Below are 23,136 nucleotides of genomic sequence, written 5' to 3' on the forward strand. Positions count from 1 at the left end.
CTGTATCTCCTCACATCCTCACGGTTCCCCATTGTCCTGGCCACGCCACCATCTTGCCTTTGATGTCTCCGTTGTCACCAACCGCAAGTTCTGCAGCAAAGGATCAGATCTGATGAGCGCCTGGGTCAATCGGCCCGGAAGCGCTTGCATGCTGGCACACCTTCTGCTATGTGCCTGGTCACACCCGGAGTTGGAGGGGATTTGGTTATGCCCTTGATGTGCTGCACACCCCCATTTATCAGCTATCATGTATTGTCATTGTTATCCCCTCTTTGCCGTGTTGGAGGGGCAGCAGCGTTCTGCTCACGCGCACTGTTTCCAGTCCGCGGGGTTCACTGATGTGCAACTGTGAACCACCTGCATTGTACTACGAACTCTCTCTTGGTCGTAGCCTCGGGATACACTCATGAGGGGGATCCGTCCTCACACTGCGCCTTGTAGGGCTCACTTCTTCGTTCGTGCTTACTTGACAGCCAGCCAGCCTATACATGCCCTTTTCAGCGGTAGTCTGCTAATGTACTACTCGCCGCTCGTTCTGCTGGAGACCTTGTTTTAGACTGCACCGCGTGCGATGTTAACACATCTGCGGATCACACCATCCCTCGTCTCGGGAGCTCCCGCTCCTCGGGTTACATTGCTGACTTGTTCGCAGAGGCGGTCCTTGTTCAGTAGGGCCCTAGCCATCACTCCTCAACACCAGAGGTTATGCATTGCATGATTGCAGTGACTGCAGTGACCATTGTCCCAGTTCACATGCGCCCTCACTGCAGATCCCGAGCGCGTCAGTTCGTTGGGTTCTTCGTTCCGCGTGTTAGAGATAGCCATCCGCTCTCACACAATGTGCCCCTCCAGATCGCTCCGGCTTTTAGCTGCGCTTACGGAGGGCTACCAGTCGCTGAAGCTGCCCACTCCAGGCAGTTTATTATTCCCAACAGCTTACTCTTGCTTCCCGTTACTGTAGCCATTCACTGGCGTTGGCTGCTTCCTCCCAGGGGTACGCCCCTCGGATTCTTTGTTCCGGATCTCTGCCATTTTAGTATCCATTCCGCAGCTAGATCTGGGATACAAAGTAGCCTTTCTGCTGTTCTGTGGTTTTGAGCATTCTGCCGGCTCGCTCTTTATCTGCCCAACATGGTCGCACGCATTTCATGAGATTTGGAGCTGCAATCAGCTAGTGTGATGTGCGTTTTTCGATGGATCTATATGCCGGATATACAGCCTATTCCGTGGCTGCCAAGCCACGCCCCCTAACCCGGGTACACTTCTTTGCGTTTAAAGAGCGTATACTGAGGGCGGTAAGGGATCCCCGGAGGATAGCTCAGCGGCAGCGTGCGCGTCTTGGAAGCAAGACGACACGAAGCAACAACAGGTTCAATCCCCGGGTCAAATACGTAACTAAGAGAAAAAAAAAACACACAATTACGCAACTAAGAAAAACAAACTATTCCTGTAACAGCGCCTCGATGCCTGCGGGCTGTGTGAGCGCTTTAGAAATGTAAAAAATAAAAAGAAAATTTTAAAAAAAAATAGGCCGGGCCACATCTACAGTAATGCTGAGATCTCACTATTTCAGGACCTGGCTATATCGACTTTGCTAAAAAAAAAAGAAGAGTATTACGCCCAATGACTGAAAGGTTACAAAGCAAGGAGGTGACCTTTAGATGGGATTTCCCCTACCACGCTTAACTTCACTTTCAAGGAGAAATGGTGGTCCATCAAAACTATAAAGGCAGGGGGAACCACTGCAGATATCGGAGGGGGAGAAACCTGGCACGGTTGAAATGGACACTGCACTCCCCTCGCGACTGTCACCCTCGAGCTGGGCTAAAGCTGGGAAGGCTAGGAGAATGAAAGATGGCCCTAATCTGGACAGAAGGGGGTTTGGGAGGGGGGGGCGATTTTGGGGGGGACAACAGATCCTTGGTTCGCTAAGAAAATCCAGGACACCCATATTTAACGTTGTCCTCTTGGTTTGCGTTGCATCACATGTGAATGTCACGCACTGCTTGCATAGCCGTACTGTGAGGGGGAGGGTGGGAATCTGGTCCAACTTGGTTTGTCGGTATCTCCAAGTCTGGAAGTCCTGCTATGCAGGGGTTTCTGCCTGCTATTCAGTTACTGGTTTTGTTTGGTGCTTACAGTTTTGGTTATAAAAATAAACTGGGTTGCAGGCAGCATAATTCAGCTTGGGTTTGAAAATATTAGTCTAGCAGGAAGTGTGTTGCTTAGGCATTTATGCCCAGACTATTCCAGCGGAGGGCTTAGGCGACGTGATTTTCCTGGGTAGGTGGAATGTGCAGGGGCTAAATTATCCTATGAAGAGGAAATCCGTCCTTGGCAAATTGGGGATGAACGTCGTCTTTTGCACAAGTCTTATGTCAGCTTCTCGCCTCAAGGGGGCGGGGCGTGGGGGGGTAGCTATTTTATTGGCTAGGTAGGTGCCAGTTTTAATGTTCACACATTGCAGGACCCCTTGGGGAGATGTGTGCATTAAGGGCAATCTATTTGGGCACAGATTCACCCAAATTTCGTTATATGCCCCTAACAGCGGCAGGCCCAGTTTCTGGATGCCTTCATTTCCAAAGCCTTGGCATTCACAGAGGGGCAAATAGTGATTGGTGCAAACTTTAATTTGATTCCTACCCCTAGGTTGATTAGTCATCACACCCATAAAAATGCATGGTTTGCTGGTTTGTTACGCGAGTTGGGCTTGGGTGATGTGTGGAGGTTGTTTAACGGGGAGGATATTGATTATACATTTTATTTGCACGTACATGGGGTATTTTCTATGATTGGTCTGACGCTGCTCCTAAGCACATTGGTTCCTTTGTGTTCAGGAAGAGTCAACAGGGCTTCCCAGGCTTCTCCGATCACACTGCGTTCCGGATGTTCCTGACGGTTACGGGTAGACCACCCCCCCCCCCCCACCAGCTAGATCCCCTTGGAAGCTGTGTGACCCCATATTGATGGATGTTGTATTATGTCAGGAATTAGCAGTGGTAATCTGAAACTATTTTGCAGAAAAGTGTAGCACCAATGTCTCCATGGCAAACACATGGGATGCGATGAAAGCAGTGTTAAGAGGTGAAATACTACAATAGCACAAACTGTTTGGCTCTCAGAGGCAGAAGTGCAAGTAGCCGAGGGAGCTCAGAAACGAAAGCAAAGATGGCTAAAACTGACGCATGTTAACTGGAGGGTCACTTAGCAGAGAAGTCAGCACAGGCAATGCTCAAAGCCAAGAAATTCTATTGTGTCCATGGCAATAAAGCAAACCAGTTGCTGATCCACAAATTAAAAAAAAGCTTAGAATACGTATTGACATAAAAGCATTGAGGAATGATGCTGGTCACATGTCGAGGGAACCCAGAGAAGGTAGGAATATCACGTAAATATTTTCCTACCCCGGTGGAAGCAAAATCTTAGCAGCCGAATGTTTAAAAGCAATACCTTTCTGATGCCTACCTTCCCCAGATATCCACTGATCACACTATGGAACCGGACACCCCTATCCAAGTTTCTGAGGTGAACTGGGCCATAAAGACTGAAGAATAAAGCCGTGGGTCCTGATGGCTTTACTGCCACCTTTCATACGTTTCAGGCCCTTCACACCCCCCCCCCCCACCGTATTCAATTTGTTCCCGATTACAGGTAGGATTACTCCGACTATGGAGGAATCAACTACGATACTAGTACCAAAGACTGGGAACAGTCCGGCCAGTTGCAATTCCTATACACCCATTACTCTTCTGAACAATGATGCAAAAATGTATTCCAAGATCCTGGCACAGAGGCTAATGGGCGTCCTCGCAGCACTGGTGCATGAAGACCAAACTGGGTCCATAGTGGACGGAACATGCCCAATAACATACGGAGGGTCTTAAACCTAATCAAGACCGGGCTTAGGGACGGAGTTGAAATTAGTGCGATTGCCTTCGATTCTCACAAAGCCTTTAATAGGGTGAATTAGTCATTCATCCAAGCACCTCGGAAGCCTTTGGCCATCATTTTAGTTTGGCTCAGCAAATTACCAGGCATAGTCTACCTCTCTTAAGGTTAACGGGCTCCCTGCCGCGCTGATAGCTATTTCAAGTGGGACCAGGCAGGGCTGTCCCCTAATGCCGCTAATTTTCGCACCACCTATGGAACCACTCGGTAGCAAAGTGAGACATAACATCGGGATTAAAGGGGTCACGGTCAGAAGGAAGGAACGAACAAACAAGTTACTTACCTGTAACTGCTGTTCTCCAGCATGGGTCTGGCATGGATTCATATGCTCATGAATATTCCCAGTCTTCAGGCTGCGAATCCCCAGTAAAGAAAAAATCAGTTTCAGTTTAATTTCTGAACGGTCTTTCTCCTAACAACCAATCACCGAGCTCTGGGTCAGACTACCCCTAGCCAATGACTGCCCTCTACCTAAACCCCTCCTCTTGCAGTCATCTTCAGATTTGGTAGCACGTAAAAGTGGCAGTAGGACCAAGGTAAGAGCCGCAGAGAGGTAGGTGGGAGGGTTTGCATGTGACTCCATGCCAGACCCATGCTGGAGAACAACAGTTACAGGTAAGTAACTTGTTCTTTCTCCAGCATGAGGTCTGGCATGGATTCACATGCTCATGAATAAAGAATACATAGCAGTACACACGCAAAACCACGGGAGGTGGCAAGACTCAACATAAGCATCTCTTACCTCCTCAACAGGCTCACCTTCAAGCAAATAGGTTGCACAGCACTGCTTGGCTGACTCTGGACTCCTCTCTGGAATCCCTGTCGACACAGTAGAATTTCAAGAAGGTGTTAGTCAACCTCCACGTAGCAGCCCTGCAGATGACCAGCAGGGGAACACCAGACAGGAACGCCGTAGTAGCAGCGATCGCTCTGGTCGAAAGGGCTTGGACGGCCAGGCAACGGTCATTTTGCCAACCGGTGACAATGGGTGATGCAGCCGGAGAGCCACCTCGAAATGGAAGCCTTGGGGAGGGCCTTCCCATTGGCTCACGGGGCCAAAGTTCAAAAAGAGTTGGGAAGTCTTCCGGAAACTTTGTGCAGTCCACATAGAACTTCAGCGCTCTAACCACATCCAGTGAGTGCAAAGTCATTTCAGCCGGCGACGAAGGAATCAGAAAAAACACAGGTAGCACCAAGGGCTCCTTTAGATGAAAGTCTGAGGGCACCTTGGGCATACAGGGGGGGTGCGTCCACAGCACCACCCTTGTCTTGTTAAAAGTCAAGTAAGGTGGCTTACAGAATAGGGCCTGAATCTCACCCACTCGTCGTGCAGAAGTGATGGCCACGAGGAACGCCCCCTTCCATGATAAGAACTTCAGTGGAAGTGTCTGCATAGGTTCGAAATGGAGGGCCCACGAGCATAGTCAGTACCACATTGAGCTCCCACGCCGGGGCTGGAGCCTTTACCGGCGGGAACGAACGGAACAGTCCTTTGACAAACTCCTTAACCAGACGGTGTGACCATAACGACGACGGTCCCAGAGATCAGATGTAGCGGCAGATAGCCGCCAGATGAACCATGATGGAGGCATAAACCAGCCCTGCTGTGCAAACGAAAGCAAATATGGAAGCACCTGCCGAGGCGTGATTCTTAAAGTGTCGATCTTCTGTGCATGCCACCACACAGCGAACCACTTCCATTTAGGTCTGTAGCATTTTAGAATAGACTATGCCCTGGCCTTGGCCTTGGCAAGCACCTGTTCTTGCAGTCTGCCGGTAGATCGTAACCCCTGAATTCCAACGCTGCACGAGCCAGGCCTTCAGGGTCAGCGATCATGGTCGTGGGGGCAGAATTGTGCCTCCTTCCCTGACAAGAAGATCTGCGACCACTGGAAGCTTGACTGCGGAGGAGGTCCGGGTAGCAAATCTGCCTCGGCCACATTGGTGTGACGAGGATCATCCTGCACCAGGACAGTTTGAGTTGATAGATGAGTCGAAGAAGCAACAGCAATGGAGAGAACGCAAACAGAAACAGGCCATCCCAGGGGAATGAGAATGCGTCCCAATGTTTCCTGAATGGGGCAACCTGCTGTGTTCTTTACTCCTGCCAGGTGAAACGGAATGAGGAAAATCCCGGGGCGACGGCCCAGTGCCATAGAACATGCACCTCTTTGGAGAGCGCTGGGGATCTGGTGCCCCTGTAAAACATTGTGGTGGTATTGTCAGTGAAGATCCGCACCACCTTGCACTGGAGCCATGGAAGGAACAACTTGAGGGCCCAAAACACTGCTCACAGCTCCAGAACGTTGCCGCCAGACAGGACACCAGGAACAGAGCGTCCTGCGATGGAGTCAAGCAGGACTTTGCATAGTTCACCGACAATCTCAGATCAGTCAGAAGGCGAACGGTCCTCATCGTATGGTCAACAGTGACTTCCCTTGATCTGGCCCGGATGAGCCAGTCGTCCAAGTAAGGGTAGATGTGAATACCTTGTAGTCGTAGGTGGCCCGCCAACCGAGCTCGACACTTCGTCAAGACTCTGGGTGCCTTTTTTAGCCTGAAGGGTACGGCCTTGAATTGGTAATGCACCCCTTGCCTCCAGCCCCCAGTCGGCATTCGTACAAGGAAGTTACCTAGTGTATACAGAGCCCCAAAGTCGCTATGGAACTAGCGACATCGCCCCTTTCTTTAGCATGGCCCGAACCTCCAACAACAGTTGAGGGACGTGGTTTTCCTGGCGGGCCACAGGTGGTATGTGAGAACACTTCCGTTGAAACTCTAGAGTGGGTCCGTGGGCGACAGAGTCCAGCACCCAACAGTCGGAGAAGATGGTATTCCACACACTGACTAAGTTTGTCAGCCGGCCTCCCACCGGGGTGCACGAGTGGGGGACCGATGTCCCAGCCGGTTCATTCTTGTTTGGAGGTAAACAGGCCGCCTTGGGGGCCTTGGCGACACAGTCGTCCTCTTCCAAAGGTCTTGGAGCGGCCCCTGTTGGTCTCCTGGGCCGAGGATCGAGAGGGTTGGCGGTAAGAAGAGGAGTCCCTGCCATAACCCTTCTAAGAACAGGGAGACCTGCCTCCTGATCAAAAGGACGGCCGTCACTGCTGTAGAATGCCCAGGGCACGTGCCGTCTCAGTGTCCTTGATGGCTTGTACAGACGACTACAGCCTTCCCAAAAAGATTATCTCCGTCAAAGGAGATGTCCAAAACCTTTGTCTGAACCTCCTGTCGAAAGTTGGTGGCCTTGAGCCAGCCACGGCAACGAAGGCAAACGCTGTTGCCCAGCTGGCGGAATCCTGCATTGGCGATGTCCGTGGCCACGTGATGGCGTGGTCCAACGCCACCTCACCTTATTGCAGAATCTTCAACACTTCCTACCTCTTGTCGGGGAGGATGTCCAACAGAGGCGCGAGCTTGAACCACAGCTCTCGGTCGTAGCGCGCTACGATAGCTAGGGCGTTGGGGGGCCTTGATGGTCGTTGCCACCGAGTAGATATCCCTCCGTCCCATAGCATCCAACTTCTTCCCCCTCAGTGTCCGGAGGGGTGGACACCGCCGAAGTTTAAGCACCCGAGACCAGAGTCCGGTGGCGGTTGGGCCCGCAAGGACTTGGGTGCAGAGTCCGGCACCCTGTATTTCTTCTCCAAGCAGTCCCTCTTCGCTGGGGCCGTAGAGGGGTTCTTCAAGGGCGACAGGCCTTTGTCCCAAAGGTCATCCAAGAGTGGGACAGACAAGATGGTCTTTCTCTTCGCCTCGCAGCGCTGGTAAAAGAAGCCCTCCTTCTCCTCTGGCACGAGTTGGAAGAGCTCCGACGCTCTCCCCGAGGAGAAGGCCAAGCAGGAAAAGGGCCAGGTCCTGACCGTGAAGGCCCAGGTACACCCGGTACTGTCTTCCATCGAGGTGGTGGTGGCATCCCTTTTGAAGGCGGCGGAGGCAGACCCACAGGGAGAGTCTTCAATTCCAGCCCATTGAGAAGACCCCAGAGAAGAAGATGCCGATCATCTCTCCCAGACGCGATGAAAGTGTGGGGGGGGGGGGAGTTGGGGAGGAGCAGCGAAGGGTGTCAAGGAGGCAAAGGGTGCCCCTTCCTCTTTTTGGCTGGTGGTTCCCCCATAGCTAGAGGGTCAGCCGTTACCGGTGCTGTTGGCAAAGCCAGCATCCTCTTCTGTATTTCGGAGACCAGCATATACAGAGTAGAGAGAATGTCCACTGAGAGGTCTCGAAGGGGCAGCTGAGGTGGAGGGCAAATAGGAGGCTGGAGCGTAGGACGAGAGCCAAGGCCCTTGTCATCCTGAGGCTCTCCGGCGCCTTCCTCGACGGTATCCTTGCCGTCGTCGCCTTTATCGTCACCCTCATCGTAGGGTGAGACCCTGACGTTTCCCTCATCGCCGTCGCCCTACTGGATGGTCTGAAGGTAGGTGAGCACTCCTCCTCTCAGGAGCTATCCGTGCCCTGGAGGACCTCCGCGCGTCTCCCCTATCCCCCCCGCTTTCATTGCGTCCAGAAGGGACAGTCTGGGAGAGATGATCGGCATCTTCTTCTCTGGGGTCTTCTCAATGGGCTGGAATGAAGACTCCCACCTGGCAGGAAGTGCGCCCTGTGGGTCCGCCTCTGCCGCCTTCAAAAGGGATGCCACCACCACCTCGATGGAAGGCAGTACCGTGTGTACCTGGGCCTTCACAGTCAGGACCTGGCCCATGTCATGCTTGGCCTTCTCCTCAGGGGGAGATCGGAGCCTCGGTCCCCTTTGGTCTTCCATATAAAAACATTCCACAGACCGCAGTCGGCACAAAGCTTGAAAAGCGAGGGGAAATCCTTCATGTCTGCCATGATCCGCGCGGTGTAGGCCTTGAAGAATCTTCTGGAAGCCTCCACAAAGAAACTATGAAATTCGCCCTTGAGGGGCGCTGAAGAATCCAAAAAACAGGCCCAGTTAAACAAAAGGTTGATCGATGGAGCAAGGGTGCTTCATTGACCAAAAAAGAGAGTAAAACTCTTCCAAAAAGCTAAAAACGCAGTAACAGCTCGAGAACTAAGCACGAGGACTCCCAACACTTGAACATGTGGTAAAAATCTGAAGATGGCTGCCAGAGGGGCTTAGGTAGAGGGCTGTCATTGGCAAGGGACAACTCAGTGATTGGTGGTTAGGAGAAAGAGTTCAGAAATGAAATGGAAACTGATTTTTTCTTTACCGAGGATTCCCAGCCTGACGACGGGGAATATTCATGAGCATGTGAATCCATGCCAGACCCAATGCTGCAGAATGTAAAATATCCTTATACGCAGATGACGTCAGTCACTTTACGTGATGGACGCACATCATTGGCGGCATTGCTGGCTGAAGTAGCGACTTTGGGTCCATCTCTGGCTTCGTGGTCAATTACAACAACTCTTACGGACTTAAGTTACCATTTCTCCATGAGCACGGCTGCACTTAGAAAAATTAGGGCCGATAAAGTGTGAATCCAAATCCATTCCTTACCTAGGAGTCTGGATCCAGAGTACCACTTCTGGGATCTACCAAAGCAATTTTCCGCAGTGTAGCAGCGGACCTTAATAAATGGAAGCATGAAATCTTGTGGTTCGGTAGAATTGCAGCCGTAAAGATGAACCTGGTCCCAAGGCTGATGTACCAATGTCTTGCGCTACTAGTCCATATCCTGTAGTCCAATCTGCGGTCACTACAGTCAAACATTTTCCAATTCATCTGGGGGTACAAGAAGGCATGGATCTCCAAGAAGGTACTGATTCGTGGGATAAAGGTGTGGGGGTTAGGGGTCCTTGATGTTCATCGGTACAATTTAGCTGCGCAGGTTTCTCAGTTTCTGGTCTGGGGTAACGAGCAACTGGCGCACAAGTGGAAGGTGACAGAACAAGCAATGTTTCCAGTTCCTTTGTCCCAGATCTCTTTTTGGTGTCCCACCAGTGACATACATGGCCTCCCGGTGTAGACGGCGACCAAAAATACTATCCATTATGTAAATGGAGCTATACCGACTGAGGGGGTCCCTGGCGGGTTTAGGACGCTGGCCGGAGTCTGGAACAATTCAGAGTTACACACGGGTATGATTAAAGAACAGCCCCGTGGTCGGATTAATGGGGGTGGGAGGGTTGGTTGCCCTGCTGCAACCATATAAAGGAGGGCAAGACGCCGACATTCGCAAATGCAAGGCAAAGTTCTGGCTTTGCAAGGCAAAAAGGTTTCAGTTACGCACATCTGAGACACTGGGCTTTCCAAACCTAAAACGAGAGGCGCAAGGTCATCTCACGTTTCACAGGGTTGGGGGGTGGGAGGGGCAGAGGAGGGTTGTCAAAATCAAAGATTTCTGTCTTTACAGAGGCTGCTCGATAGAGTAGATCCCCAGAAATGTCTACCTTACATGGTTTGGAGGGAGCAAGACTTGGGGGTAGAAATTGATGGCACCGTATTTGGTCCCGGTGTATGAATCCTTACGTTGTGCGACAGATGAGGGAAGGGTGTTCAAATTGTGTTACAGGTGGTATCTAGCCCCACAAATATTGCACAAGATAAACCGGGTATACTCGCCCAATTGTTGTAGTGGGCGCAAGACTGAGGGTTCTCTATTCCACTTAGCATGGTCATGTGACAAGGCACAGCATTTCTGGACAGAGGTGCTGGCCCAGATAAAGATTAGCAGCCTACATTTGCCCATGGACCCCTTTATTATACTTTTGGGTCACACTGGGGGAGGGTGTACTACCCATGACTGGACCTCTGGCTACCCTTGCGGGACACCTATTGGTGGCAGCCAAAATAACCATTGCCCGCAATTGTAACAACCTGGAAGGGCCGTGGGTTCAAATGTGGTAGGTAAAGATGTGGGAGATCTTGGTGGGGGTAAACATTACTGCTGCTTTTGAGGGTCGGTATGCAAAGTACAGGGCAATGTGGATGCTATTCATAGAATATTCTGAAAAGGTTCCTGAGATCACTGTGAAGCTGCCCCACCATTGCACAATTCTTGTTGCTATGAGCTCTCTTGGCATGGTTCGGAGGGAGGGCGGGGCTGGCAGGTTCATGTTGGAGAGGGTTGGATTAGTTGTCCGGGTGGCGACAAATGTTTCATGCCCTATAAGGTACAACTCTTTGTGTTATGTTCTGTAATCCTCTGCCTGCATCTATGATGCATTTTGCATTGGCTACCTTGCTCACAGTCTAAAAAGTATAAGTTGTGGGAGGGAGAAATGGTTTACAAAAACATTTTCGGGTGGCAGAGGCCTTCCAATAGCTCAAAGATGAAAAGAAGCAGTGATCCAGTTTATGAGGGTGTAAAAAAGTGGAACATACCAGGGGGAAAAATGAACATGCATATGAAAACCAGTGACTTGCAAAGGTAGCATCACCTTAAGGGGGACAAGAGCTTCAAACTAAAGAGGAGTACTATGTAAATATACAAGATTCCACTAAACGGCATCACTGAGGGAATGGTGAGGTCCGCTAGGAAGCACAGGGGTTAAGGGGGAAGTGACAAGAGGGCAGGGGAAGCTCCCTCATTAGCAAGTAAACTTTAAGCCAAGCTTTGAAGAGATCCACAGTTAGGTTTGGATTTGAAGGTTATGGCCAGTGGGTTTCGGTGGAGCGGGCGAGTAGGGAGAAAGAGCAGAAGCAAGATGAGGCACAGGGATAGTCTGGGACAGAGTGGTTGAGCGCAGAGGAAGATCAGAGGGAACAAGATGGTTTAACTTGGATACAATTAGACAGGTACTGAGGAGCAAGACCATTGAAAGCCTTGTACACTAGAAGAAGGAACTTGAAGAGTGGTTGTGCATGGAGAGCCAAACAGGTTGTCGGTAGGTAGAAGTTGAAGTCGGTGGACCTTCTAGGTAGGTTAGAGAGTGCGGGTAGTGAAGTTAAGTACTAGAGGGCGGAAGGAGTAGAGAGGAAGGCCAAGGAGTAGGTTTTAGCAATAGTCACGTTTTCTGAGCACAAGAGTGGCGATTAAAGTAGTTGTACAGTAGTAAAGACATGTTTCGAATACTGAAAAAGTTAATACAAGCAGCAGAGGCAGTGGTAGCCATGAATTGCTGCAGTCAGAGGGCACCATCAAAGAGGACACCAAGAAGAGTCTTGGGTGAAGGGAGCAAGGTGGTCAGGTGGGAAGGCAATCGGGGGAGGGATGGCATTGGAAAACGGGATAAAGATGAGCATGAGGCTTCCGAGAGCCATCTAGTGATGTCTGGGGTGAAGGAAGGAATGGAGAAAAAAAGGTGACAGTGTAAGCCAAAGGATAGGTCTTCCGAGGGCAGAGGTATCGAGGTTGAAGAGCAAAGGTCCAAAGACTGATCTTTGAGGGACACCGATAGGAAGAGGGGTGGGGCCGCAGGGTTGCAAGGCCAAGATCTTTTAAAAGGATTAACCTTCAAGGTAGGAGACGATCCAGGCAAGAGCAGATTTGCGAGACCCAAGGTCCTGGAAAATAATGAGAGAGAAGCGATCAACAGTGTCAAAAGCAGCAGAAAGGTCCAAAAGTATAGAAGAGTTTGGGGTGGTGAGCATTAGAGACAAGGTTGGAGGCATGTATGTAGGAGTGCAGTTTCAGTGGAGTGTTCACTATAGATGCCACATTGAATTGGATCTCAAGGCCATGGTGTCCTGAAGGTACTTCTAAATCCGGTTGAAGACCACCCACTGAAAGACTTTTGACTAATGGGAAAAAAGAGAAACAGGGCAATAGTTTGCTGGGATGTTTGGTACAGCAGTGGGTTTCTTCAAAAGGGGTAAGACAGCAGCATATTTGAAAGAGGAAAGTAACAGTACAGTGGAGGGAGAGGTTATATTATTGAATTTCTAGAGCATGCGTTCACAGAGGCATCTTGGCACTAGTGATCCAACCAGAGCAGGCAGGGGCAACATACAGCTAAAATAGAAGAGTTTTAAGGGCACGTCTAAATCAAAGATGATGTTCTGTAACTGTAATATCCTGTGGAAGTGTATTCCATAGCTTGGCAGTCACTACTGAGAAAGCACGGCCGCTTGTTCCAACCAGCTCATAGCGTAGAATCACAAAAAGTTAGCCCTCCTGAGAACAAAGGACCAGAGAGGACACAGAGCTGAAATTTAGCAAGAGGTATTCTGCTCCCAATCCATATATGGCCCTGTGAACGACAGCGATTTAAACTCAATGCATTTTATAACCGAGAGCCAATGGAAGTTCCACAGAGTAGGTGTGATATGTATGCCATAATGGGAACCAGTGGCCACTCAGACAACCAGATTCTGGAGTCGCTGAAGGGGTTTAATGAGGTGTAAAGGCTGTGCCAAATACAGCGAATTACAGTTATCGAGGAGGCTCATTACCAGTGAGGCCACAACTGGGGTATAGAGATGCCTCGGAAGCAAAGGAAAAACTTTTTGATCTATCTTCAGCTGAAGGTGTCCTCCCTGGCAAATAGCACCAATGGGGCCTCCACTAAGAGTGAAGTAAACAACTTCACTCCCAAATCCTTAACAACCGACACCGGGGTAGGACAAAGACCAAACGTGGGAGGCCAAAAGGAAGGGGTCCATAGGGCAACCTGTGAGAAACCCGAGGGCATCTTCACATCTACTCCCCTAGGATCCTCTTCTCAGGTGACCAGGGAAAGGCCATCACTTTTATACCCTGACCCTGTGCGTGGAGAAGCGAGGGAGGATCACCTGGGTAGAGGGTCCTTGGGGACTGGGGATGAGATATTCCACATTTCCCTTTCATGAAGAATCCTCCATCCCAGAGGCGGTTCTGGGGTTGTGTTATTCCTGTCCCACGGACCAAAAAAATAACAGGAAATATTACCAATCTAGAAGTACCAGAAAGAGAGTGAATAAGAAAGGGGTTAAGGGTGAGGTAGGCGAGACATGGTATCCCCTTTCCCTATAGAAGACCAACCTAACCTGCTCCCAGCCTTTATAGGCTACTGTGAGCCAGCTCCCCTCATTTTCCAACTTTTGACCTTTGACCGTACTGGGATGAGGAAGAGGCGACAGAGTAATGAAGACTAGAAACCCATTTCACCACTAGTACTGGGACAAGGAAGATGCCTGCAGAGTACTGTGATGGCTAGGCATGTCCCTTTAATTATATTCACGCAAACCCAATTGAGTATCCACACCATAAAAAGGGAGAGCCCGAGAACAGGAGAAAGCAACAGGGAGGACTGTGTGGGAGAGACCAGCAGGGGACCCTTTGCGTGAGGAGGCAGCGGTGGTGGGACCTGAGGAGGAGCCAGGATGCTGGCCGACATCCCAGAGGACCCGTGGAGCCCAAGGCGAATTGGGCAGTTAGGCTGCCACAGGTGGGGGAGCCTGTGTGTTGGAGAACAAGCAGCTGGCGCTGCGAGCTAGCAGAAAGGAAGGAAAGAGAGGATGCTGTCCGTGTCCATGCAAAGGCAGCACAGTTGCTGGCGTGTGCAAGACAGCATACAGCGTGCAAGCGTGGCTCGCAGAGGCTGTCCCGCCGGGCTGAGAAGCAGAAAGGAAGCAGCAGGAGCTGCCCGAGAGGAATGCCAAGGACCAGTGAGTGTGGGGGAAAGGCTGCAGTGCTCCTAGCGGGCTGCACATAAGTAACGATGTACCGCATTGAATAAAAGCTTGAAACCAAGTTGAATTATGCATATTGAATCAAACTTTATGGGCAAAGCAAATAGAGGATGAAAGCCAAAGGGAAAGCAACCATGTGAAAATAACCTACGGAAAAGAGGACAAGTGTTAAAGAGTGCCATTGAAAGGTTGGGCATGAACAAGATCACCACAAAGTGAACTTTATGAATGGATGCAGCGCAGCAAGGCCAAAGACTGGCAAGAGGTGTGCAACATGTTATGGCAAAGCCAAGAAGCTAACCAGGAGTAGCCATAAAAGTGGAAAACTGCACATAAAGCCAAGCGGCCCAAAAAAACAGAAACTAAGTGAATGTGACTCTGTACACATGGGCAAGTACAGAAAAACCTGTGAGGGCTGAAGAGCCTAGGGATCCTGGTTGCGCAACCTGTGGCTGGTAGACCGTGTGATCTGACAACTATGTCTAGACCAATGAGCCCTTAATTGTGAAAACCAAAAGACATTGTGAAACAAACCAAGAAGAAGCACTGTAAGTGAAATGGTGATGCAAACGAGAAGGAGGGTCAGGTTGACCTAGAGTTGTGTTGAATTTTGAAAATAGTGGAACTAGTAAAAGTGGCCGAGTTATGGTTTTGGGAAAGGGAAACCTGAGACGCAAGGAACTGCAAATGTCTTGAGAATTAAACCTCACCCGCCTTTTCTTTTTAACTGTGTTGCTTGGAACTTGGGGAAGAGACCCAGAGAACCACAAGGATTGTATGGAACGGGATTGCCTTGAACGGAACGGGATTGCCTTGAACTTGAGAAAGGTAATCTTGACTTTTGTGGAACTTTCTTGAACTTGGGGAAGCCAAGAGCTGGGAGAAGCTTAGAACTGTGTTAATCACCATTTATTTTATTATTGACATCCCTACACATTGCTTAGCTGTAGTTGGGAGGGCATTCAGCTAGGGAAATCCCACCTTAGCATAGGGCAAGTAAGGCCTACTACCATCCTGACATTGATTACATCAAATCATTTTATTTTGAATTTGAATCTGTTGTCTGTCTTGCTTCATGATGCCTTAAACCACAGACGGAGGGGCCAGCCACAAGGACCTTGGTCATGTCCCAATGGAGTCAAAGCCAGTTGGAGCCCATCCACTGCCAAACAGCCTCCAGGCAGCTCCTGAACTAAGATGACGTCTCATGTAGAAGATTCAGCTGGACTGGAATCTTTGTGTTGTCTGCATAAGAGTAGCACCTGAAGCCGTGGGAGTGAACAAGCCCCACCAGGCCTTCACATATGCATTAAAAATAAGAGGGGACAAAGCAGAGCCCCGGGGAACCCCACAAGACAGAGGAACAGAGGCTGAATGAAAAGGAAAAAGAGATAGTGTTTGTGACCTGACAAGAACAACCATGCCAGTACCGGGCCCGAGATGCCAGTCAGGGCGAGGAGATCCAACTGGATGGAGAGGTCAACAGTGTCAAACACGACAGATAGATCAAACACGATCCGCAGATAGAGTTCAGCGGGAAGAGCAACCGATCAAGACCTAGTCTTTGACCATTTGAGGAGCAAAAGGGTCAATAGGAAATCAAGATGGGTTGGCACTGCAAAGAATGGTTGCTAATTTAATAGAAGAGGTATGGGAGAAGTAGTCGAGAGTAGAAGAGGTAAGGGAAAAGGTGGTGTACAGAAGGAGGGTTAGAGGGGGCGAAAGAGAGGAGGGGCTGTCACATTTTCAAGATTTTAGAGGAAAAGTAGTGAGCAAAGTCATTAGGCCTGGGAGGTGCAAGTAAAGATTGTAGGGTAGACAAAAGCTTGTGGGGGTGATTGCGAAGGGAGGAGATTAGGATTGTGAAGTAGGAGTCCAGTGCAGAGTTTAGGGCAGCCAGAATATTTGAGGGCTAGGAGTTTGGCAGGTGCCCATCATTTGTGCCAGCATTGTAGGTCCAAGCACATTTTCTTTTTTTAAGGGTCTGAATTTGAGAGGTGTTCCAAGCTGGAAATGGGGAGTAGTGAATGCACGAGAAGGCTTGTGTTGTTCAAAATGGAGCCAGATGGACATAGTGAAAGTTGGAGAACGCACGGTCCATGGGGAAGTGACATGAATAGTGCAGTGAGACAGAAGAAAGGTCTTCACATCATCAAGCAATGGGGAAAGAGAGTACTGCATGACTTTCCTATTAGTCATAAGAAGGGAAATGAGGAGTAGAAGGTGGAGGGACCTATGTTAAAGTGAAGAATGGAGTGATCGGAGGAACAGGGGTCCCATGGATGTGTCGGAGGAGGAGAGTGACAGAGGGAAAGAAAAGGTCAAGAGAGTTTCCACCAAAGTGTTGGTGGCTGTAGAGAGACCAGTCAGATAGGAGGGAGTTAAGTTTAAGGCAGGTGGCTGCAGCAGGCTTGGCAAGGTTAAAGTTACCTAACTTTAGAATGGGGATTGAGTAAGAAGTGACTCAAGGAGAAGGATCTGATAAAGGGAAGGGGTTGAAAGAACAAGGGGATCGATAGAGAGGCAGAACTGCGAGAGGAGCATGAGAGAAGAGTTGAATAGTGGGTGTTAGGAAAGATTTCTTAATTGTGGGTAATTTTCCTTCCATGTGGCAACCCCTAAACTTTTTGCTGTTTTCACCATGATCTAGACTTTGCCAGAGAAGTGCAGCCTTCTGCCGCACTCCTCTGGGCTTTCGCTCCATTGTTACGGGGAAACTGACATGACCTTAAGACAGTCAGTACCGGGAAACGTTTTCCGTAGTTCTTTTATCGTGTTGCAGCTTTCGCGCAACATGACACAAAAGGGCACTGTAAGCTAAGTTACTGCTCTGTTGGGTCTCTAGTCTTCTACAGACCCTAGATACTCTCTTTGGATTGTTAATGAACAGTGGAAATGAATCACGGACGGGACTGGTGGCAGCGGTCGTTTCTTTGTGTTTTTGAGCTCCTTTTGGCGTTTAAGCGTGTTTCTTGCGCTTAGCCCAAAATGGTGGCCTGGCTCCCAAAATGGCCAGACCACGAGGCTCTTTGTCCTGCCCGCTGACCATCTTGCCCCCTTCACCTCCCCCAGGTCGAGCCAACCCGGGGCCTTACTTATTTGGGCATGTACTTTCCCGCGAAACACCGATGCTTTTGCAGGCTTCTACAGGCCTTGTGTGTGCCTCCAGGATGTGGGCTGGGAGGTCTGGTCCCAATACACATCCTGGGTGCCAGAGAGTCTAGTGTGTTGTGAATGCCTGGAACCACCGTGGTCCGTGCTAGGTCCATGTATGGTGTGAGTTTTGTGAGCAGATCTCCCATTGGGTCCCCTCCGTTTGGGCGCGAAGGGAACCGTGGATAAGAGGAGGCTGGAAACACCACTACCATGTCGATCTCCTGAGTTAACACGAACGAAGGAATACAGGAGCCAAGTATCCTGCAACTACGAGGCTGAACCGAGGAATCGCTGGTGACCCGCTGAAGGACTGCTCCTCTGAACTGCTGTCGCTTTGTGAAACCCTTTCTACCTCTGATCGAACGAGAAGGCCTTTACTGGTACTTCGACCCCTTGGAATAGTGGGAACAACTATTCTCGGCATCTTCACCATCTCCTGCACGTAAGCCTTCGGAAGTGTCTCTGGGCCATCCAGTGGACTGACCAGCCTACCCAGGAGTCTTGCTCTGTAACCGCCGTCAGGTTGTGTTGTATTACGAGTCCTTGCCACTCTCACCCAATTCTTACACTTGGCATTCCCAGGTCTGACGTGAGAAGTGTACATTGGGCTGAAATACACACGGCCGCTCCGTTGACCTGCTGTGGTGACAATCTGTGCGGGTTCCCTGCGTTTGGGACATCGTCAACTCTAACTTCTGCTGCTGCGGAATCTACACGACGCCGAGACGTCCCCTGCTCGTATCTGAACCTGCCACCACTGAAACTGACGCGGAGAAGCCTGGGTCTGCCTGCATCGGGGACCGGTGAGTAGCATCGCTAGGAACTGGTCGCCCTCCTGCAGTAACCCATAGCTTTTCCCCGCTGTGTCAAACAGCACGCTTTTCCGTACTCTCGCTCTGCTTCTGCCCACAGTGGAGGCTGCGCTTGAGTCGCGGAGCTCGGTTCATCTTCATTTGATCACCGAACTGAACTGCCTGATTCCCTCGAGGAGACTCCCCATTGCCCGTTAGCACCCGCGTGTGCAGGTACTTTTGAGCACAAGGCTCCACTCTTCGTAGGGCTCGGACTTCCTTCTAGTTAGGTGCCTCTGAAGGTGGACTGGGTCCAACTATTATTCGCATGCCTGTTTTCCTCCCCATCTAGGTGGTCTGCACATTTCGTGCGTCTAACTCGTTAGATTCGTTGGTAATTGTATATATATTGTATTTGATTGTGATGTGTTGGTTTACTTGAGTTTTATTGTGATTTCTCGCTACGGTCAATGTTACAAAGGCCTTGTAATAAATGTGTCTATATTTTTAATATAACACCTGCTTGGAGTAATTTGTAAGTGTCCTTGCTTTGTGTGCTCATTGCGGGCTTTCAGTCACCCTCACCCCTCTTGAGACCTAGTCTTGACCGCCGCGATCGCTACCTTGATTGGTCTGGCTTGTCCAGAGGTTACCCTGTTCCAAGAAACTAGGCTGGCCTTCTGAACCTCTGCCCCTCCAGGACAGAGTTCAGAAATCCATCTTAAAAGTGGGATATTCAAAAGAGGAAGAGGAACTGTCAGACAGGAGTAGAGGGGCTTTGTTGAGGGCCTTATTGTTAAGGAACCAGACACTGCCAGTCTTTGCAACAGGTTGGGGAGAATGGTAGAAGCTAGTAGAGTCAGTGTGGTGAGCTGTTAGCTAGCAGTCAAAAGGAGAGATGCACGTTTCTGTGATAGCAAGAAGAGAAAGTTGTGGGTGATAAGAGCCAGAGTAGTCGGTGATGCAGGAAGATTTGTTGCAGAGGGATTGTGCATTCCAGAGGCCCAGTAAAAGAGTGCCTAAAACACATCTTTACCATAGACAGAATTGACCTTAAATGGATTTCTTTATTCCTCTGACAGATGAATCTGTGAAGCTCATTTTCTCTTTGCGATCCCTCTACCCTCAACCTTCGGCTTACCCAAGGCTCAATTTCCCACATTGGCTTTTCAATGCCTACTTGAAACCTCCCCCCCTTTCACTACCATGTTCCAAATCTACATTGAAGACAATCAAATTGCTCTCAAAAGGCCCTTCTCTTAAAGGCAAGATGACTAATGCCTCAAAAACTGAAATCTTACACATTGGTCCCTCAACTTTTCTGCCCGCTCATTTGCCTGGCCTCTCCTCCGTGACTTATAATCTCGACTTAAATCCTTATCACATTTGAGAATTAAGTCTTGCTCGAAGTATAGTACTTTAGAAATCTACAAATTAGGCACTATAAGAACTAAGTGGCATGTCGCAGACATGCACTGTGTGGGCATGTTCCGAGGAAGCAGACACGGTATGTTGTGGGTGAACGTATCAGAGAGCTGGATATTTTTCTTAGTCTACTTTGCTGAGAACACAAACAAGTGCCAATTGCAAGAACCACAATTTTGGACAACAGGTGAACAGTCAAAAACTCATACTGAAGAAACATTTCCAAACCTGTACAAAGGCAGCGGAAATTTTCACACGTCTTTGGACACACATCGGAAAACAATTCAAAGACAACTCGTCCGGCTGAAAAAAAAGAAACACCTTGGTTAAAATTATCTTTTTTTTTAAACTCTAGAAAGTGAGGATCAATTCATTTTTAAATGTAGAATCAACGCAAAAATTGGAATCTTCCTTACCAGGTACATTATTGATGCTGATGTCAAAAAAGCAGCGAGGACGCTGAACTTTAACCCCCATGGTGCAGACTATTGGAAAGAAAAGTGCACATTTATAACAGTACAGAAGTAATCCTTAGTTACTGCACATTCAAGGAGCAGCAATACTGCCCATTACATTGAGCATTCTTTTTCAATAGTAATAAACATGTACCAAAACAGTTTAGTGTGCAGGTAGTATTGTGCAGTGGGATTATGTGTGGGACAATGTGGATGGGGAAATACTGCACCAATAAGGCAATTCAATTTGCATTTTTCATTTTAATACAGCATGCAATCTTACAGAAGTTGAATTTTTTAAAACACAGCATGATATCTTAGAGGTTACATATTGTTCCCTCTTCCCCTCTCGCTAACTTCCTTTCTCTTCTCGCCTACTTCCCTCCTCCTTCTCTTCCCCCAACTCTGCTCAGTTTTGCTGACTGGTCGCCTGGTGCACCTCCAGAGCTTCACAGGTTGCAGGTTCCCTCAGCCAGTCTTTGCACTTGCCTCTGCACTCTGCTCAGCACCGGAATTCGTTCCATAAGAAGGGTAACCTCGCTGTACTCAACCCAGGTCCCTACTGGACTGGGTGCACTTGTTCCCCTCCCCCTCCCTTGCACTCTTGCCTGCGCACTTACATTACCTGAATGTACTAGGCCTAGTTAGCCAGGTCTAGTACAGTAGTTTTTTGTTCTGTATGTTCCTTTCCCGCTCTCCCTCTCCAAACCCCCCACATCATCATCTCACCCTTTGTCATGCACCTGCACCATCTAAAACGTTGTTGGCCTAGTACGGTAGTTTATGGATTGTATCTTCTTCTCCCCCTTCTCTCCTTCCTTCTTGTTATGCACTTGTACTAGTAGTAATTCTGTCAGGCCTATTATGCTAGTCAGTTTTTGTTAGATCATTCGAAAACTTCAAGGCCTAAGAATGTCTTCTGTATTCCCTTGCTCCCTTCTCGCCTTGAAGCGCTTTGAAGCACTTCACCTGTGTATAAGCGCTTTACAAATAAACCATTACAATTATGATAACGTGACCATTAAGACGCAACATCATAAACCTAAATTCGTTATTTTTTTAGCTAGATCTGTCAGGTTACAAATCTCGCCTTTTTATCCAGATCTGGATGGCTCCACAGTTCACTTGTGACTTTCCATTTCTCTGTAGTTTCCTTAATTAAAATCCCCAACATGCATTAGTTCCGTTTCCAATCTTTGCAGTAGTTCTGTTGAACCCCACCAGCCAGTGTGACCACAGCGCATTGCTAAAACACAGCATTACACTTGCAAACAAATCTCCTTTAGATTGAAATCTCTGTTCCCACTTATAGCGTGTTAAGACACAATCGACTGGGGAGAGAAGCGGAGCAGCATGCATGCTGGCTGCTCCAGTCATCTGCTCCAATATCCACACCAGACCGTCAGCCTTTGTTACCTTCTAGGGACAATGCAGTACTCTGCTTTGAAGATCTCCAACATTGGAGTGGGAGTCTTCCATCAGACCCTTAATTGAAAAGTGTTTACCCCAACATTGTGACATTACCAACTGGGATGAGACTCGACCTGCCGATGCAAGGGGACATAATGGTAGAGTTCTGCTCTTTGAGGCTAGGATGGTGCACGACAGGGCAAGCCATGTGACCAGTTCCCCTGTAGTCCTGCCGTGATAGCAGCGAGAGGGTTCCATGCAGCAAAAGGGTATTTTGGATGTCTTTTCTTATGCCTGTGTTCCCACTGTGGCAGCACATTCACGTCGTCATTGGTGGAAACCGCTTAACAGGAGCCGTCTCAAACATGAAATTCTGAAGAGATAAAGAGTTCACAGCCCAGATTTAAAGTGGTGACCACAAGGCATGTTTTTTGCATAGTGATCACATGGCAGGACCAGTAGCTGGTATCGGAGAATGGTGTACAACAAAGATAAGATAATAATGTTGTGGATAAATAACAGGTGGGAGAATGTCTAACTCCCCCCCCCCCCCCTAGCCCATAAGGCACAACCCGGTGGAGGGGAACATGCCACTTCCAAGACTAACATGGCAGACAGATATTGTGGCATACTCGCAGTAAACAGGTCCTTGCAAAAAACAGTGGACCAAGTTGAGCGTTCTGTCATCTCTACAGAATCGAGATTGGAACAGCTTCTTGAAAGGAGTTGAACGAGGTCCATGGGTGAGAGATATTCAGCTGAAGATCCTGAAGAAAAAGATGGGCCACACCGAATAGCAGTTCCTACATGCATATAGGTTCAGAGATCAGGCAGTGGATTCCATGCGGATCCTCGATAAAAGGTTGGAGACAACTGAAAATCTTTAGCATGCTGATGTAAGAGCGCTCAGAGTTGCGACAGTGGGGTCAGATCAACTCTGTGCTACATTATAATCTTTTAGCACAGTGGTGGTGTATGGCAGTTAACGGTAAGCCATTTCAGATACAAAAGGCTTCAGACTTCCTAAGGGGGGGGGAGAGCTATAGCTTACCAGGGTGTTACAAGCAGCACAGTGTTGCCCTGGAAAAGCTCAAACCTAAGAGCAACTCTTGGGAAGGGTAGCTGCCATTAAAAACATTTGAGATGATGGGACAGAAGATTTTGTTATGTTCAGATCAGAGTGACTCATCTATGGCCAAGCGCCACACGATGTTAGACTTATGAAAACAGCAGACAGAGTTGCAAGTGGTGCCTTATGTGTGGATTCCTGCAAAGCTCCAAGTGATGGTCTGTGATGGAAAAGGGTAGGTGTTTGTGCCAAGTCTTTCCTTCAGCAACACTATTGGGATAAGGGAGGCTCCCCCAGGATGAATTGGTTATATATTTACTTTAAGGATTCATGGTAGCCGGA

General features: G+C 49.1%; 1 protein-coding gene across 1 annotated transcript in view; it reads right to left on the reverse strand.

Moving 5' to 3' along the window:
* The window catches only part of PPIG (peptidylprolyl isomerase G), a 776,344-nt gene that overhangs the window by 697,005 nt on the left and 56,203 nt on the right, over positions 1-23,136 (reverse strand). Inside the window, exons 3-4 of the mRNA XM_069616162.1 lie at positions 20,277-20,345; positions 20,089-20,163 (exon numbers count right to left, since the gene is read on the reverse strand). Of these exons, the coding sequence (XP_069472263.1) occupies positions 20,089-20,163; positions 20,277-20,337 (136 nt within the window). The 5' untranslated portion in view covers positions 20,338-20,345. The remainder of the gene's footprint in view (positions 1-20,088; positions 20,164-20,276; positions 20,346-23,136) is intronic.

The sequence above is a fragment of the Ambystoma mexicanum genome, chromosome 9 (genome assembly GCF_040938575.1).
Source record: "Ambystoma mexicanum isolate Mex_15411 chromosome 9, UKY_AmexF1_1, whole genome shotgun sequence".
In the NCBI taxonomy this organism is placed as follows: domain Eukaryota; kingdom Metazoa; phylum Chordata; class Amphibia; order Caudata; family Ambystomatidae; genus Ambystoma; species Ambystoma mexicanum.